The sequence below is a fragment of the Cyprinodon variegatus genome, unplaced genomic scaffold (genome assembly GCF_000732505.1).
Source record: "Cyprinodon variegatus isolate N-32 unplaced genomic scaffold, C_variegatus-1.0 Scaffold453, whole genome shotgun sequence".
NCBI lineage: Eukaryota > Metazoa > Chordata > Actinopteri > Cyprinodontiformes > Cyprinodontidae > Cyprinodon > Cyprinodon variegatus.
The window spans coordinates 110,539-125,944 of NW_015150906.1; the positions used below are offsets into that span (position 1 = coordinate 110,539).

The 15,406-nt window shown below is 37.2% G+C and overlaps 1 protein-coding gene across 1 annotated transcript; it reads left to right on the forward strand.

The window, feature by feature from the left end:
* The first annotated feature begins 1,775 nt into the window (after positions 1-1,775).
* Positions 1,776-12,106, forward strand: LOC107093940 (septin-2-like). The gene is made up of 4 exons (XM_015389299.1): positions 1,776-1,831; positions 2,631-2,663; positions 2,927-2,984; positions 9,092-12,106. Exons 3-4 carry the CDS (start codon positions 2,974-2,976, stop codon positions 10,674-10,676), a joined length of 1,596 nt encoding a protein of 531 aa, XP_015244785.1. The 5' UTR covers positions 1,776-1,831; positions 2,631-2,663; positions 2,927-2,973; the 3' UTR covers positions 10,677-12,106.
* Positions 12,107-15,406: the final 3,300 nt, after the last annotated feature.

The window sequence follows — 15,406 nt, forward strand, 5'->3', positions numbered from 1 at the left end:
TGTTGTATTCTACATGTGATTTGCCCATTTCTACAAACTTCTACCTGTTCATTAAGTTGCTTTTAGGATTAATCCAACCATCCACTATGCTTTCACCTGTTTTCTTGTTGTTGATCTTGACTGCTACACAAAGGCCTACAGACCTCTAGATGCATAACTCCTGGTTGTGTGGTTCATCAGCTTTGTAATTCTGGGAGGCCAGCGTCTGCTGGATTAGAGTGTTTTGCTCTAATCTATGTTCTCTGCAGGGGTGGAAGTGCTTCTCATTGTGGCTCTCTTAAGACCTCAAACCTTAGAAATCACTTCGTAATGCTTTTTCAGACCGATAGATGTCAGAAACTGTTTCTTCTCTTTCCCACAAATGGTAAAGTAAGAAACCAGCTGTTTTAAGTTGTTAAAAGTTAGGGACGAGGATTTACCTTTAATTGGACTTTAATCATAATCAGTTGGGATGTCTTGATGAGAGAAAGACATGGATGTTTCTATCTTTCGCTCTGTTGTTTTATTTCTCTGAATTGTTTCTTACAGCTTGGTGGGATTTTCTCTCCTTCTAATCAAAGAGCGATTTACTTAAATAACTTCCAGCGAGTGATTCAGTATTCGGGACACGTATCACGGAAACTCATCTAAATTCCTTAGCTTATTTAACTGATACATTTTTTTAAGAAATATTTTTCTACCCTCGTTTCAGTTTCAGATATGAACATTCGTTTAAAAGGATCAACTGAAGAGATCAGTGTTTACTACAATGGTATTCATTTCTAGAGCAGGAATGTTGATAGAAAAGAACAACAATAAGAAAGCAGACCAAGTGATGAAGTATTGAGGCTCTGAAAAGGGTTGATGATTTAGTTGATTGACATGATTATTTTTCTGTGTGTTGAAACAAAAACCTTACATTTCCAGCTGAGCAACATTGCTTTGAGAAGGAGAGTAAAACGTTCTTATATGCATGTGACAAAGTGGCACAAGGAATTGAAAAGTACATAAAGTGTACGTTATTATAAGGTGAGTGTTTAGCTCATTTGTAATTTAAAATGATGTCTGACCTGAGTTGTTAAAGCAAACCTGATTGAAACTATAAAATGTACATAAGATAAAATACAAATGAGTCATGACTTAAAAAGATCCCAATGATAAGAGAACTGTAGGTCCAAAAACAGGGAGTCATATTGCTCATACGATCAGTATTAGGCATATTTTTATCATAAATATTTCTGTCTGTATCTGTTAGAATAATTGTATATAAATGTATCTGTGTAGTGTTCACATGCATAACGCTGTGTGCTATGTGCATGTGTTTATAGCCATCTTTTCTGAAGTATACTGTGATTTGTAAGATTTGCTTTTGGGGAGGTTGTGGTTGACCTACGGGCAGCACTCGACCTGCTGAACTTTGGTGAACAGCTTCAACCGCTTAAACTTTGACTGAACCCTGAAATTTATAGGATGTTTACTGAGACTGCAAGTCTGAATTTTTCATGTTGATTCTGATCTTTAGAGCAGTCTCAGCTGTTGTAACAAGGGACCCCTGATTTCTAATAAATAGCGAGCAGAACGCTGGGACTGCAGAGTGAGGTGGAGATTGTAAACTCTTCAGTCTTTTCCTACTCTCCTCACGAGTAAAACTAAATTACTTGTCTCTTTGCCTTCTTTCTTTCCCTGTATGTATGTATGTATGATGTTTTAGGTGCTTAGACCTGACAGTATCCAATAATCAAACTCTGGATACCATCTTGAAGATTTTAAGAATGCTTTATCTGGAAACAGCCGAAACCAATCAAGCTGCTGATCCAGATCAACAGTTGTGAATACAATGACTCTAAACAAGGTAAAGCTATGAGGGTAAAGAATGTAAAGCTACTTAAAAAACATCCACTTTCTGTTTACTGAGGTCAAACCATCGTATCCGATGGAAAAAAACAAACCTGTATTTCCCGCTGAGTGACATGGTTAAAGATAGATTCTATCATGTTACATTTTTCACAAATAAGAACATTAAAAATTTATTAAAATAAATGAAATATTTTGCTTCAATATTTGAAACACATTTCTTGACATAGCAGCTGTCAAACTCCTGTAACTGGGATGGAGAAAAATTTAACTAGCAACATTTATAGCTCTGCAAAGACCGAGGAGGGTAATTGTGCAACAAGAGTAACAAAGGAAAGTGAACCATTGCTTTTTTGTTTTATTTAAACAACACTAATGCAGATTTAAAAAAAGACAGTATATTCAATTCTTAATTTGTCATTTTTATCCATTTTTGTTTTGTGAAATGCTATAAAAAAAAAATTCAGTAATGCTTATTCAAATGTTTTGTGTTATAGTAGAGTTCAAGAAACCTGAAATTAATTAATATGTTTATTTATTTTATTGATAATCATACAGGTTTACTGCCTAAAAAACTTAAACAGTTAGTAATAAGATACTGAGTAAACGTAATTAGAAGCAACAGAGTTTAAGAAAGTCTTCATCAAACAGACCAGGAGAGAAAGAAAAAAGAAAATGATGCAGCATCGCTTAGAAGGCAATGAAATAAAGCATTCGTTATACCATGTGACCAAATGTTTACTCCTCCTCTTTACAATATAAACTCTAAATTCTTCCCTCTCTTCACTCCTCCTCAGCCTCTCTGAGCATTAAGCAGACTGACAACACAGGTAGGGAAAGTTTCTCATATCACTATCTGGATTTGTTGTTTACTGTAGATTATAAACTGAGATGTCAAACTGGTGCGCATGTTTACTTTGTTAAAAATCCCTTCAATTAAATAGCATTGCTGAAAAAAGTTGATTTTTTTTCAATTGTAACTCTGTATACTAATAGTATACAGCGCACTCTAGTGTCTGACTTTAACTACACCTTCAAACATAAAAAACAAAAATTAAAGACATAAAACTGTTACTTCCCTTTTTGTTTTTAGAAACCCGTTTCAATCTCACAGCAGTGAAACCTCAAAATTTCAACATCATGCATAGAAGGTAAGTATAAAAAAATATAAATTATTTATAAAATAAATAACATTAAACTATTTCTCGCTTTAAACTGGTTTCCAAAGATACTTAATCATCTGCATTTGGTTGCCTTTTATCAGTGATGTGCATGAATTGTAAATTTAAATTGAATCTGATAATTTATATGAAGTAAACTTGATTAAACAAGAGGAAATAAAAAACATCAAAGGAATAAACAAATTAATTGAACATCCAATATCAAGACTTACAATTTAAAATCGTGCAACATTTAAATTAAACTAGGAGGAACTAATTCCGAACAAGATAAGAACTGCTGTGTGTTTTTCAGACAAAAATAAATAAATTCTTGTGTTGAAATATTGTTTAGCAAGCTGTTAACAGTAAGAAGTAATTTATAATTTAGTGAATTACATTTAAGAGACTTATTTGATTAGATTTCATCTTTTTTATATATGTCACTGGAAGGATATCACACATTGAGTTCCTTTAAACTTCATCAAATCTGTGAGCAAGAAACTAATAACACATAAACAAACATTAAAAACTATTACAATAATACTAATGGATCAAACGGAGATTTGTTTCATTTCTTTTTATCCGGCGAGAATATATCCAAACTTTTTAACAGGACGGCATATGGGGTTCATAAACCAATATACTCTATTGCTAACTGAGAAAGTTTCTTTATTAACCTATAAGTTCTGCTATTCCAAAGGGAATAGTATATGAAATATTTTTAAAGTGTTTAAATTTTAAACTGTAACTGCTGGTGTTTCTTAAGCAATCTTCAAAATACTTTCATTTCTCCTTTCAAAAATCTTGAAAGAATATCTACACAATGTTAGAGTTAAGCAATATTTTATACACTGACTGATTCTGGCTGCACCATTAAGATGAGAAACACACCTATTGTCAATGCCCTTTTTACATTATGTAAAACATAGGTAAAAAGCTTAAAGACCTAAGAAAACCTCTTTACTTTTACCCTTTCAAGTATGCTTTATATGTTAATATTTTTCGTTACCATTATCTAGGCTTAATATTATGTCAAAAGTTGCATTAGCACAAGGATTTCATGGAAAACACCTTACAGTATATGTCCAAAGGTATTTACTGTAGCAATGTGCAAAAAAATTGACAAACCCTTTGATGTTAAAGGTTCTAAATGTTACATTTTAAAACCTTATCAACTCAACTATGGTATACTATTGCTTAGTTGTTATGAAATATTAGATGTTTCCATTTTTTTCTTTTTTTTTCAACTTGGAATATGCCACCTCTCCACATGTAGGAGCCACCCATGTTATTGCATTAGCCCTAAAGTGGCTTTAGCATGGTAATATGCCCCTTTTTTTAAGAAGGCTGAACAAATTCAGAGACTTCTAGGAGGTAAAAATCATATTTGTGCGACTGAGGGAATTGGCTAAACAAAAACAAAAAAAGAACAGCTGTCATTACTGTGAGAACATGGAGTAAATCAGAGTCCTACACCTCCAATGGGCCCCTGAAGAGTGCCCAAGGAGGGCCAACAGAGGGATAGCAATACCCCCCAAAAGAAGAGCAGAAGAGTGCCTTGGGGAATCCCCAGCAAATCTCAAGGGGGGCTACAGTAAAGAGACTGCAGGCTCCACTAGCTGCCAGCAAAGTAGTGGTACATCCAGCTATGAAGGTCCAGAAAGACACAATGTCCACCAGCAGAGACCACAAAGAACCAGAGGTCCAGGCACTACGAAGCAGCTTCCAGGAGTAACACACAAATAAATTCATTCTCATAACTTTATCAGTAAAGTAATGACATGAATGTATGCTGTCCACACACTTTTAATTCTCGACAAACACAGAATACTTCCAGGTCCTGTTACTGATACCACTGAGGGGCAAACAGTCTTTAGACAGGGGAAGTGATACCTTTCAGTCAATGGTGTGAAGAGGAGACTGCACAAGCCAACAGCCAAGTCCAGGGATTGTGCACATTAACCTGAGTAAATTTGGCCCAGAACCTGATGACCCCAGATCGTATTCATTCCAATGGTTAAGCCAAGAAAATGCAAAACAGTCTGGCCTTCCCAATAAATCCAGGCCCCAACCCCTTGAACCTCCTATCTATCCCCTCCTACCCCCAACGACCCCCCTGCGCCCCCCCACCCCACCCCAAGACACATATATAGACATAACATCACTACCTCTATAATGTCAAATGAGGGAACATTGCCTGACTATTCAAAAAATCTGTGACCCTGCCACTGGAGAGGGAACCACACTCTCCCACTCCACAACACAGTAGAGACCCCCCAACTACCTGGCCAATGCCAGATACTCCATCTCATGTTTCCACAAGAAGAAATGCCCTACCTGAAACTGTATAGTAATAGAGATGTAGGACCAAACCACAAAAAATAAGTTGATAGTTTTCCTTTTTGGCACTTGTGAACACTCATACTATGTATTGGCTGCAAATGGCCACTGTGCCAATCGTTGCCACTACGACAATTACAAAAACACTGCTCTTTGTGACGAGTTAGGACCTAGCTAGCATTGATCCATGCCTTTTTCTCAGTTTTGCATTTTATTACCTCCTCTTCATCATAATGTTTTAATTCAGGTGCTTAGTATTAATTATTCATACCAAACTGTCACTGTCACTTTCCCTTTCATTGACCACAGCCATGTTTAACCAGCTCCACCTATTGCCAAACCAGGCTGTGTCCATTAGTATCTCCTGGCACTGTCAACTTTTATGGCATTTTTCAAAATTGATCAAGGAGTGGGGTGATACTTTTACAACTGTGTCTGCACTTTAAAAAAGTACCATATAAAAATGTTCAATAACCTTGAACGTTACTGTTATGATGGGTCATTAATGGTCAACTATGTCCAGTCTGTAATAATGTAAACATTGCCCAGTCGGGATGCTAATGCTCAGTTATGCCCAGTCAGTACATGGGCAATCAAGGCTCAATAATGGCATCAATAATTGGCCATAAATGGTCAGGATGTAACGATCAACCATGTCCAGTTAGTCCAAATGGGACAATAATGCTCAACTATGTAAAGCCAGTAACAATGGTAGTGTGTTTGTCAGCTATGCTTCTCAATATAGGTAGGTTATTAATGATCAGGTACCATTGGTCTATAATGAGGGGTCAATGATGATCAACTATGCCTAGTGAGTAATGATGGATCAACACTCTTTGATGGGAAATGATCAATAATGGTCAACTATGTCCGATCTAAAAAGAGGGTTTGTCAAGGATTACCAATTCCAATCAGTAATGATGAGTCCCTATTGGTCAGCTATACCTGTCAATAATGGTGAGTCATTAATGCTCAATTCTGCCTTGAAGGTAACAATAGACCGTCATCAATCAACAAGGCTTTGTCAGTAGTAATGGATCAATAAATATGGTTCATTAGGAGTCAACTATGTTAAATCAATAATAAAGGGTGATTAAGCTTTAACTATTATGTTTATTTAGTAATGATTAACCATCAATTGTCCCTTTTGACCTGTCAGTAATAATTGATCATTAATAGTCAGCTATATACAGGCAGTAATGATGAGTCTTTATATGTCATTGATCTTTTGTTGGTAATAACAGGAATTAGTGGTCAAGTATGTCAGATAAATAACGATAGTTTAGCAATTCAAGTCAGTAATAATCAGTCAATATTTATCTGATATACTTAGTCTGAAATAAGGAGTCATTAATTATTATCAACTATCATTAGTCGGTAATAACGGGTAAACAATGGTGAACTATGGTCAGTAGTGGTGGGTCTTTCACTTAAAATAATCTATGATGTTCTGTTGATCATTTCGAGTTATAAAAGACCAAATATGTTGGTTTGATAATGAGTGTTTATTAAGGGTAAGCAAAGCCAGTCATTTAAAATGGGGTCATTATTTATCAAGGTACCAGGTCAGTAATGATGGGTCATTAATTCTCAACTACGCCTGGTCAGTAACAATGGCATAACAATTACATAATAGTCAACTATGCCCAGTAGGTAATACTGGGTGAATAGTGGTTAACTGTGCTCAGTAAGTAACAATAAGTCATTAATAGTAAACTGTCAGCTCAGTAATGCTTCATTATTGATTCTGAACTATAACTGGCCAGTATGTAATCATGGGTCATTATTAGTCAACAATTCCCAATCAGTAATCACCGGTTAATAATGGTCAACTATAGCCAGTCAGTGTTGATGAGTCTTTAATTTTCAACTATTTTCAATTCAGTTCATTTAATTTTGTTTGAATTTCGTTTATTTACGTAGCACCATTTCAAAACACGTCATCTCAAGGCACTTTACAGAGAAAATTCAATCAGACGATTGCATCGATAATTGACTCAAAGGCAATCCCTCACACTAAGCATGCTTGTAGCGATAGTGGAGAGGAAAAACTCCCTTTTAACAGGAAGAAACCTCCAGTAGAACCAGGCTGAATGGGAGCGGCCATCTGCCGAAGCCGACTGGGGTTCAAGGAGACAGAAGCAGAAATACAGAAAGAAGCAGAGTTACGAAAGGCGACTGTTAACCAGCTCCACAGGCGGCCCCGTCCACAAAACACACAGCCAGGCCAGGCAGACAAGACAACCATGCTCTGATGATGATGACAGTTCGTTAATGATTAAGGATGTGACATTTATAATGATGGTTTGTCAAGGGTCAGCAATGCCAGTTAGTAGTAATGGGTCATTATTTGCTATACCTGACCAGTACCAATGGGTCATTATGTGCAGCTCTGCATTGATTAGGTGTTAATAGTTGACAATCGCCTGTTGTAATAATGGGTCATTCATGGTCAACAATGTCAGGTCAGTAATGGCTGATTATACCAACTATGTAACCATCAGCGATTAATGGTCAACCAATGTCCAGTCAGTAATGATGGTTCAACAATTGTCAGCAATGCCGTGTCTATAATGGGAGGTCTTTAATTGTTAAAAATGCCCAGTCGGTGTTCATGGGTTATTAAGTGTGACTTATGCCCAGTTGGTATAGTTGTTTGGTCTACTATACTAATCAGTGATGATAGGTCTTTAATTGTCAGTGTGGTTGGTAATGGCAATTATGTCTGATCAAAAATTATAGTGTTTCATTGTTTCATGGTCACCAATGCCAGTCAGTAAGTATGAGTCATACCTGGTCAATAATATTGGAACACTTATTAAGCTTAACTATGACTGGTTAGTAATAATGGGTCCTTAATCTACAAATGTGCTCAAGTAATTTTTAAGTGTAGATGGCATTAATACCATTCATGTAAAATAAAAGAAAGATCTTGTATTTCGGGTAATAAGAATATTGTAAAGCTGTGCCAGCTGAGTGTCACCTATTTTCAGAGTGTTTTGTTCTTCCTTGCTCACACACATATCAAAAAGGTATATACAAAAATAAAAAAAAATTGTAATAACAGTTCTACCTTTTCCTCCCGGGTGTCCGCATGTAGAATGACTACAACCGCAGACAATAAGTTAAACAATAAAATTACATTAGAAGCTAAATTAAAGTCAGCTATAAAACAACATTTTAAATTGGTTGAAAGTTTTCTTTACAGAAACATCACAGCCTGAGATAAGCTCTTAACCTTATAACTAAATTGACGTTTTGTTTTTTTGTTTTTTTTGTTTTTCTGTTGTTAAAGTTATATTTATTTGGGCTTAACTGGAGGATTACGTTTTATGATATTCAAGCTATTTTGTCTTGAACACTTCAGTTTAGTTTCAAAATTTATTTTACGTGGGTGGGGATGAATACCAAGATGTTCATGTCTAGACAAAGTAGATTTATAATAAGAAGGTTTTTGGAAGAGCTTTATTCCTTTATATGTTTGAGAATTTTCCCTGGATATCAGAAAACTATTTTAAATACCGGATTATGTGTACCCAAAAGATCCAGAATGATGATGGCAGGAGATGATGGTATCTGCTGTCAGATGGCAGAGAACAAAGAATCATTCAGAGTATTATTATACATTCAACAATGAATATAAAAGAATATCAACCTTAAATAAGTATATACATTTAACTTTTACTTTATTCCCAATATGAATAGAAGACCTGGGGGGAAATGAATTTAAACTAGTAAAATTTAAATTCTTTCTACAGGTATATCTCATCTCAATTCAAGAACATCATCTCTAAAAGTCTCCTGATCGAACCAGGACCCCCAGCTGTCTACCAGCTACAGACAAAAAATGAGGACTTCGGACCTCTGACTAAAATGACCCTAGGAAAGAAAAACCTGAACAAGGCAAATAGAACGGTGTTACTGGTGGGTGAAACAGGAGCAGGAAAGTCTACCATCATCAACTCTCTGGTCAACCACGCCATGGGAGTGAATTATGAAGATGAACTCTGGTTTCAGATTGTAAAAGATGAGAGGAGGGACCAGACTGAGAGTCAAACATCAGATGTAGTTGTTTATGAGATCTTTGGGTTTGAAGATCAAACTCTTCCTTTCTCTCTTACCATCATTGACACGCCTGGATTTGGAGACACCAGAGGGATAGAAAAAGATATTATTGTCAGTCAAAGATTGTTTGACTTGTTTCGATCTGATGAGGGGATCAATGAGATTCACGCTGTTGGTCTGGTGGTTAAGTCCACGGACAATCGAGTGAATGATCGCCTGTCATACGTCTTCAATTCAGTCATGTCTCTGTTTGGGAAGAACCTTGAGAAAAGCATTGTGGCTCTCATTACTCATTCTGACGGAAGAGCACCCAAGAATGTTCTTCAAGCGCTTGAAGCTACACATATCAAATGTGCAAAAAACGAAAGGAATCAACCAATTTGCTTCCTTTTTGATAACTCCCAAGCTGAAGACCGATCAGAAGACGAGGATTTCCTTAAAGCAGCTGATGAAATTTCAAAGAAAGGAATGAAAGCCTTTACAGACTTCTTGGAAAGGAAAAGTCCTCAAAGACTGATTTCGACCATGGATGTCCTGAGCGAACGCATCAGCCTGACCTCCTGCATCCAGAACCTGCAGGAGAGAATCCTGTTAAGTGAGCAGAAGGAAAGGGAACTCAAACAAACTCTTGATGCTCTGAAAAAACAAGAAGATGAAATGAATAAATCTCACGTAGTCACTGTAGATGTTGATGTTGTCTACAAAGAAAAAGAGCCTCTAGCAAGTAAGGGTTTTTTTAGGCGTAATTTGTTTGAGAAAGCAATGGTGTGCACCATCTGTGAAGAGAACTGCCACTATCCTGGCTGTACATTAAGCCGCAATCCTCAACGCTGTGAGGTCATAAGAAACGGCCACTGCACTGTCTGCTCTGGGAAATGTCCTGCATCGGCTCATGTGAAGGAAAGATGGAGATATGTAACAAAAACCAAAAAGGTAAAGAAGACCATAGAAGTTCAGAAAAAGATGCTGGGAGAGAAAGTTGACCCCACAACAAGGGATGCTACCTTAAATCGTTTTTACAAGCAAATAGATGAACTGAAAGCAGAAAAGGTCCGGCTTGTCCTTGAGTCTTACCAACATGTCATGAAACTGGAGGATATCGCCCTCAAAGCGGATTCCGTCTCAACTTTTGTTCACATGGATTTCTTGATCGAAAAGCTGAAGGAAACAGGAGACACAAAGAAAGCTGGGATACTGGAGGAGATAAGAAGCCGAATGGATGCTGGAACCAAATTAGCACTAGACTACATGTGGGCAAAAACAATTGGAGCAGAGTAAAACCAGGAAAGAACTGACGGTCAAATCATATCAATGACAGGTCAGACAAGAGAGCTTCATCAGTTGAATTACCTCTAGAAAGGTTCCACTTTATATAAGATTTTTGTATATCATCTCATCATAAAGGTAAAAGGGTTTAATGATTGTTTAATACAATAGTCATCATTTTACAAAATTGTATCTTTTTATCTTTTTAATATGTCTGTAACTATCAAATATAATACGCCATTATACAGAAGAAAATATTAGAGCAAACATAATTACCACCATCTGTCCATGGTGTCTTGTCTATCCGTCAGGGTCCCAGTGGGGCTGGAAGCTATCTCCACCAGTCTTGGTTAAAGGCAGGGAACACCCTGGACAGGTCGCCAGTATATAGTGGGGCAACACGGAGATACACAAAGACACAGAGCAATGCAACCACACCCTAACCCCTAAGGGCATTTTAGACATGCCAATTTACATAACTGTAAGAGTTTTTGACAGTGGGAGGAAGCCAGAGTACCCTGAGAAAACCCAGTCCTGCAAGGGGAGAACATGCAAAATGCAGAAATCAAACACAGCTTCTTGGTGGAAGGCAAGAGTGCTACACACTACCCCACTGTCCAGTCTTAAAATTTAAACCAACAATAGAAAATCTAAAAAAACCTAATATAAGTGAATATGGGTAACTGGGAAACCATTTATTTAATAAAGAAATTAAGATTTATAATATCAATGATTTTCTGATTAAAGGTGGTTTTACCATTTTTCAATTCTTAGTTCCAATGGCAGCATTAGAAATACTCATTCAAATCCAACAGTTTATTGATCTACTTGTTGCATCTGCTATCCTCTGTCTAAAAAACTAATGCAACATATTGCCAAAAATTGTCTTCTGAATTTATGGATATATTATATTGTTACATTTTTTATTGTCTCAACAAATATCACAAAAATAATATGATAAAATGAGAAGAGCTAGTATCCACTTACTAGCTTTTCAAAAATGTAAATATTTTGTTTAGCTATAATTAATTGAAATGAGATTTTGACTTTTGTAGATTTGACTTTAGTACATTATTTTGTATTTCTTATATAGGAAAAGGTCTTTGTGTAACTAAATGTTTATTCCTTTAATATGTTGGGGTTTTTTTAGTTTGTGATATGATAAGTGATAATGTCATTAAATGGACTTTAATATAATTATACACACTATACAGAGTTTTACATTAGAAATATCCAGCAATAATATCTATTTTGTAACGGTTTTGTATCAAATCTTTGGCCTTCTGGTGATAAAATGTTTGATGAATGACACCATATTACTGTTTGTGTGTTTATTGGATCTTTGTTTAACTGGAATCAGTGATGGGTTCTATGCTGGTACCATGGTTCTTAGCGCTACTGTCAGTGTGAACAAGAAAAACTCAGGTTTAAAGAAAAATATCTCGGACATTTCATTTTTAAATATCTGTTGTCATCTATTTTGAATTGTAAGTCTTTAATGCAAGAGCAAGAACAGGAGGTACTTTCTATGAAGTCGGGTCAAACAGCTTTTTTGCTATTATCAGATAACCAGCATTTGTAATAATATCTTCAGCGGTACCATTTGTTTTCCCTTTAGGGCCTTTTAAACTTCAATCTGAAAAATTCAGGGTTCTTTCTTTTTGTTTTATGTTGGACCTTAATGACTCTTAGTCCCCAGAATAAGAAAGTCATTGACAATAGGCGGATAGATCAAACCATTAACAATTTTCTATCTTCACCTTCAATAATCTGATCAATCATTAATGCGCTGGTTTTGTTTGGCAGCAGTATTCTAGGATGTTTTCATTCCATATGTTTTTTTAACAAATAAAAATTCAAACTGGTGGATTTTCAATAAAGCATGACAAAAAAAACTGAGTCTAAATCCCAGACGGAATAGAAGATGGTCTTTATCCCTGTGTCCTATGTTCCAGTCAATCTCCAAGCAATGTTAGTGGATCTAAGTGTCCACCTTCATCTTCTACATCAGAGACCATAACACCTGCTCCTCTTCCTCGAACCATACTGACCACAGCACCCTCCTCTCCCCGTGAACCATCAGAGAGGTATGTAAGAAGTATTTGCGCTCATTTCCTTCGTTATAAAGTTTCTTACATATATGAAAAGTTTCCAGATGTCCTAACGAGTCCTGCTAACAATTGTTATCACTCCGATGGTCAAAATAGAGGCTTTCTTGTAAGCTACCATATGTGTATAATTCAGTCTTAGGTTTATTTGATCTATACTCTGTCTTAGATATGGTTGCTGACAACGTCTTGAATACAAGTTGTAATGGTTGAGTTTTGGCTATTTTTGAATAATTTCTGAGAATTATTTGTGACATGTCTCTAAGAGAAGTTGTGTTGAGGAACTTCAATACATGTATTGCCCACCCCAGTAGGGGTGGTAAATATGTTATTTAGTTAGATATTCAAGAAGATCCTTAGGGAAAGAGTCAAACCAAGGACCGAGATGTCGCCCAGTATGGCGCAGCCGGAGCCCCACCCTGGAGTCAGGCCTGGAGTTGGGGCCCGCATGCGAGCGCCTGGTAACCGGGCCTTTGCCCTTGGGGCCCGAACAGAGCCTGAACAGATGTTGTTGGCCCACCCTCCTGTGGACCCACCACCCACAGAGGGATCCATAGGGGTCAGGAGAAGAGAGAACTGGGTGGCGCTCGAAGAGGGGTGCCTCAACAACCCAGTTTGTGCATTCAGCCTCTGGCTGTAGAGACGTGGAACATCACCTCGCTGGGGGGGGGAGCAGACTGAGCTTGTGCGGGAGGTTGAGAGGTACTAGCTCACCTATACACGCAGGTTGGGTTGGGGATCCAATCTCCTGGAAAGAGGCTGGACCTTCCACTTCTCTGGTGTTGCAGCTGGGAGAAGCAGCAAGCTGAGGTGGCCTGCTCATTGCTCCCCATCTCAGTCATGTTGGAGTTCACCCTGGTGAACGAGAGGGTCATGTACCTACGCCTTCGGGTTGGGGACAGGTCTTTCACTGTTGTTTCGGCCTATGGGCCCATCATTGGTGCAGAGTACCCAGCCTTCTTGGAGTTCTTGGGAGGGGAACTAGATGATGCTCCAACATGGGACTCCGTTTTTCTACTGGGGGACTTCAGTGCCCACATGGTCAGCAACACTAAGACCTGGACAGGGCTGATCGTTGGAGCTCAACCTGAGCTGTGTTCTGTTATTGGACTTCTCTGCTAATCACAGTTTGTCCATAACCAACACCATGTTCGAACACAAGGTTTTCCATAAGTGCACGTGTCACCAGGACACCCTAGGACAAAGGTCGATGATCGACTTTTTAGGAGAGCGTAACCTTCACAACTAGCTATTGTCCTACAGTAGAGCTGGATAACGGCCAATCCAACTCCTCAATATTCAATAGACTTTTGATTTGCAAGTTAACCAAGTTTACCAAACTACTGTTTTCTAATAATTTCAAGCATTTTATTTAAATGATGTACAAATCATGTAAATGGTTTTTGGTGGAGTATATTTGGATGTACTGTATGCCTGTTAAATCTATTTTATTGTTAAAACTTGGCAAGAGACTGCAGAAGCTGCAGCTAAATCTAGTGTGAAAATTATCTTTTATAAAGATGAATGAGTTCAATCTTTGCCAATGTAAAATGAATAATAAACTATAGACAAAATTTCTCCATAGCGTAAAGGATAAATATGTGGTTCTGTTCTCTTTTTACTTCATTTATTTTAAGCCTGTTATCACCAATGAAAAAATGCAAAGTTCACTCTGTAGGTAATGCTGTTTACATTTTATGTTAATAGTGGTGTCAGGTCTAAGTACCTTAAACACCATACATACATACAGGGAAAGAAAGAAGGCACAGAGACAATTAATTTAGTTTTACTCGTGAGGAGAGGAAGAGACTGCACAGTTTACAAATCTCCAACCCACTCTGCCGGTCTTCAGCTTTCTCCTCGCTATTTATTAAAGTCAGAGAGGGTGTCCCTAGTTACACAAGCTGAGGTTGCGCTAAAGGAATAGGAAATAAGAAATACAATTCAATTTGCAGCCTCCGTGAACAGGTCAATGTGCATTTAAATGTCTTGTGGTCAAATGGTCCGAGAACCTCTTGGTTTCGTTAAGTTTGAGCAATACTTCCTGATAGTTGATCTATACTGCTTGTGCAACACCTCTCTGGAACAGTAATATGTCACACATTATACATCATAAGAACAAACATTAAGTATCTTATAGATAATTATTCCAACATAGTGGTTTTATGGTTCTTTTTGTCACTCATACCAATGTGTTTGAGATCAATTGATATAATAATAATTCCATCCAAACTGCTGTTTAACTCACAGGGACTCCTACAGGTAAACACGTGTAGTCAGGGTTTCATTGGTGTGAGCTTTAGTAATAGTGATTCTGTTAATTTAATATTTTGAAAAGAGGAAATATGTATATCAGTTTAAAGATGGCTTTCAGTAAGTCTGTTCTTTTTTTAGGAAATCTGCACTGGACCAGTTGAGATCTAAAAGTACACTGATCCGTAAGGGAAATCCATCTGTTTACCAACTGAAAGCAAAAAAAGAAAAATCTTCTACATTGACCAGAGTTACTATTGGTGAAAATACGGGTCTCAAAAGAAATAAAACTATCTTACTGGTCGGAGAAACAGGAGCAGGAAAATCCAACTTGATCAATGCCCTGGTCAACTTCACCATTGGGGTGAAGTTCCAGAATAA